General features: G+C 64.9%; 1 protein-coding gene across 1 annotated transcript in view; it reads right to left on the bottom strand.

Moving 5' to 3' along the window:
• LCN8 (lipocalin 8) overlaps positions 1–1,533 on the bottom strand; it is a 6,889-nt gene extending 5,356 nt beyond the window's left edge. Inside the window, exons 1-2 of the mRNA XM_007459012.1 lie at positions 1,450–1,533; positions 334–464 (exon numbers count right to left, since the gene is read on the bottom strand). Coding sequence (XP_007459074.1) covers positions 334–464; positions 1,450–1,533 — 215 coding nt within the window. The remainder of the gene's footprint in view (positions 1–333; positions 465–1,449) is intronic.
• Between the last annotated feature and the right edge of the window lie 871 nt (positions 1,534–2,404).

Here is a 2,404-nt window from a genome sequence, read left to right as displayed (position 1 = left end):
GGCTCTGGCAGTGTGTCCACCCCCAGGAGAGCCTGGGGCAGGGCAAGGAGGGCAGAGGCACAGGATGGGACCGGGCCCAGTCTCTCACCCAAGGATTCTGGGACCTCCAGAGAGCCACCTACACCTAAGTCCATTTTCCTTTCTTGCAAACTGATGGGGCTTCATTAAGACCCCGTGCTTTTATTTGGGAGAAGATGCAGCTCTAGGAGCCTGGGAGTCTGGTCTCAGGGGAGGGTCAAGATAGACACAGGGAGGGCTGGTCCACCCAAGTGACAATAAAGTCCACATCCACAGCTGCAGCCGGTACAGCCGGGCTATGCCCAGGCCCCTTACCTATTATACGCAGCCTTCACGGTCAGCTCCTCCCCACTCAAGGTCAGGAGCAAGGCCTCCAGCCTCTTTGGGGTCTGCAGTGCCAGGTTTTGGCTGGAGGCCACCCCAACTTCCTGCCAGAACCCTGCAATCTAGAAGAAGGGGCCGGGGCCGGAGCCAAGCCCGTCTCGGGCAGACGGACAGAGACCCCACCCCTGGACCCCAGGAGGCAGACCCCTCTCCCCGGACCTCCCAGGCAGGGAGCTGGCAGGCTCCGAAGCAGCAAGCCGTCGGCCTTCTGAGGGGTCCCTTTGGGGGCGACAGGGCGAGCCCCTCCCCGCACAGGCCTGTCTGCAGTTGCCACAGTGCTGGATCCCACTCTTTAAGGAGAACCAGGCTTGCTGCTGTCTGTCCTTGCAGACGGGACACCAGGGGCAGAGGTGGTTAGAGCCTGAGAGAGGGGGGCTGGAGAGGGCCAGCCGAATGTGAAAGCCGCTGGGGAGCGGTGGCCAGCAGCCCTCCCCCGCGGAAGAGGCCCGGCTCTGCCCGACCAGGCTGGGGGAGCGAGTGCCTGCTGCAGAAACGGCCACCCAGAGCCTAGACCTTCCATCTGAAACTTTTGAAAACTGATAATTTTTGCAAGAGAAACGCATCCGTGTCCAACATTTGTCACTTCTGAGCCTGCTGATGTGCTCCTGGCCCAACAGCCGACACAGGGCCGGCAAAAAGAAGCATCGGGGTGGAGACCAAAGCCCGCAGCCGAGGTCTCCACAGCAGGAAAGCCTGCTCCTCTGGCTCCTACAGTGTGCGGGGTCAGAGGGTACAGGGTCTCCTCTGGGGAGAGGACCAGCGGCCGGGATGAGGACACAGGCCTGCCCACAGGAGGCCCTGAGGGAGGGCGCCGCCCCTGCTCGGCCCTGGCCACTTGCCTCACACCCACTCGCTAGGAGAGGGGAGACCAGGCAGGGCTGAGCTCAGACACTCCGCCACCCGCCCTCACGGGGCTGGCCTGGGTGAGCCCTGGGATCCCCGAAGCAGCTGCCCAGCATCAGCTGGGGCAGAGGCGGGGCCTGGAGTAGCTGCATACGGGGGCCCCTCCCCGCCCCACTTCCTCCTGGGGCCCAGAAAGAAAGCCACCTTCTGCGGGTCCAGGTCCTGCGTGGTCATTTCCACCTGCACCAGGATAATGCCCAGGACGGCGCTTAGCAGCCCGGCCTCCATCGAGGGTCTGTGCTCCCCGCACCTGTGCCCCCCGCACCCAGGTTTATATCGGGAGGGAGATCTGGCGGGTGGCGCAATCACCCAAGAGTTTCCTCGGCGAACTTGGCCTCCAAATGCTCAGGGGGCGTGCATCTGGGCCCCGTGACACCCACAGCCCTGGGGAGGGGCCGGGGGGGGTGGCCTGGACTAGAGATGTCGGCGCCACCCGCTGCCTGGCCTGGGGATGATGGTGGACACCACTGCGGGGCCCGCCTGGGGGCCTGAAAGCAGGACAAGGCCCCCCCGCACCTGCACGGGGGTGACCCAGGACGGCATCTCCCACCCCGGGAGCACTAACGGGATGGATACACCAAGCCCAGACCCCCAGGGGCTCAGAGCTCCGCACACACTCCCGGGCCCTCCTCCCAGGACACATGGTTGTTTTCAGGCTCTTTCTGATGGCTCTTGGGACAAGTGGGCATACGCTCCATGGGCCTGGACCGCAGAGCCGGGTCAGGGGTTCCTCCCCCAGGTCGGGGAAACGACGGCGGGGGGTGTGAAGCTTGCGTGGGAAAGGTCGTTCCCTGCAGAGGGAGCAGCTCCTGAAAGGCACAGAGGCCCAGTCGGAGGGGAGGGCCCACGGGAGGTGGCAGTGGGTCGCAGCGGGGTCGCACCAGGCCCTGTGAGCCTCAGCAGGCGCCAGGGAGCCAGCAGCCACTCTGCCTCCTTCTTGTGCCTGGGGCCTCCCCCACCCAGACCCAGCCCTGTGATGGCAGCAGCCCAGAAGGCTGCCTCGTGGGACCCTCAGGAAGCGAACGAGGACAGGGGATTCCAAGGCAAGACCCAGTGTCCCAGGGTTAAGCCAGGGACAACCAGAATGTACTGGGTTGGA

Source organism: Lipotes vexillifer, unplaced genomic scaffold, assembly GCF_000442215.2.
Source record: "Lipotes vexillifer unplaced genomic scaffold, Lipotes_vexillifer_v1.1 scaffold636, whole genome shotgun sequence".
Lineage (NCBI taxonomy): Eukaryota > Metazoa > Chordata > Mammalia > Artiodactyla > Lipotidae > Lipotes > Lipotes vexillifer.
The sequence above is the reverse complement of the archived record's forward strand: the minus strand, read 5'-3'. Positions and strand labels throughout refer to the sequence as shown.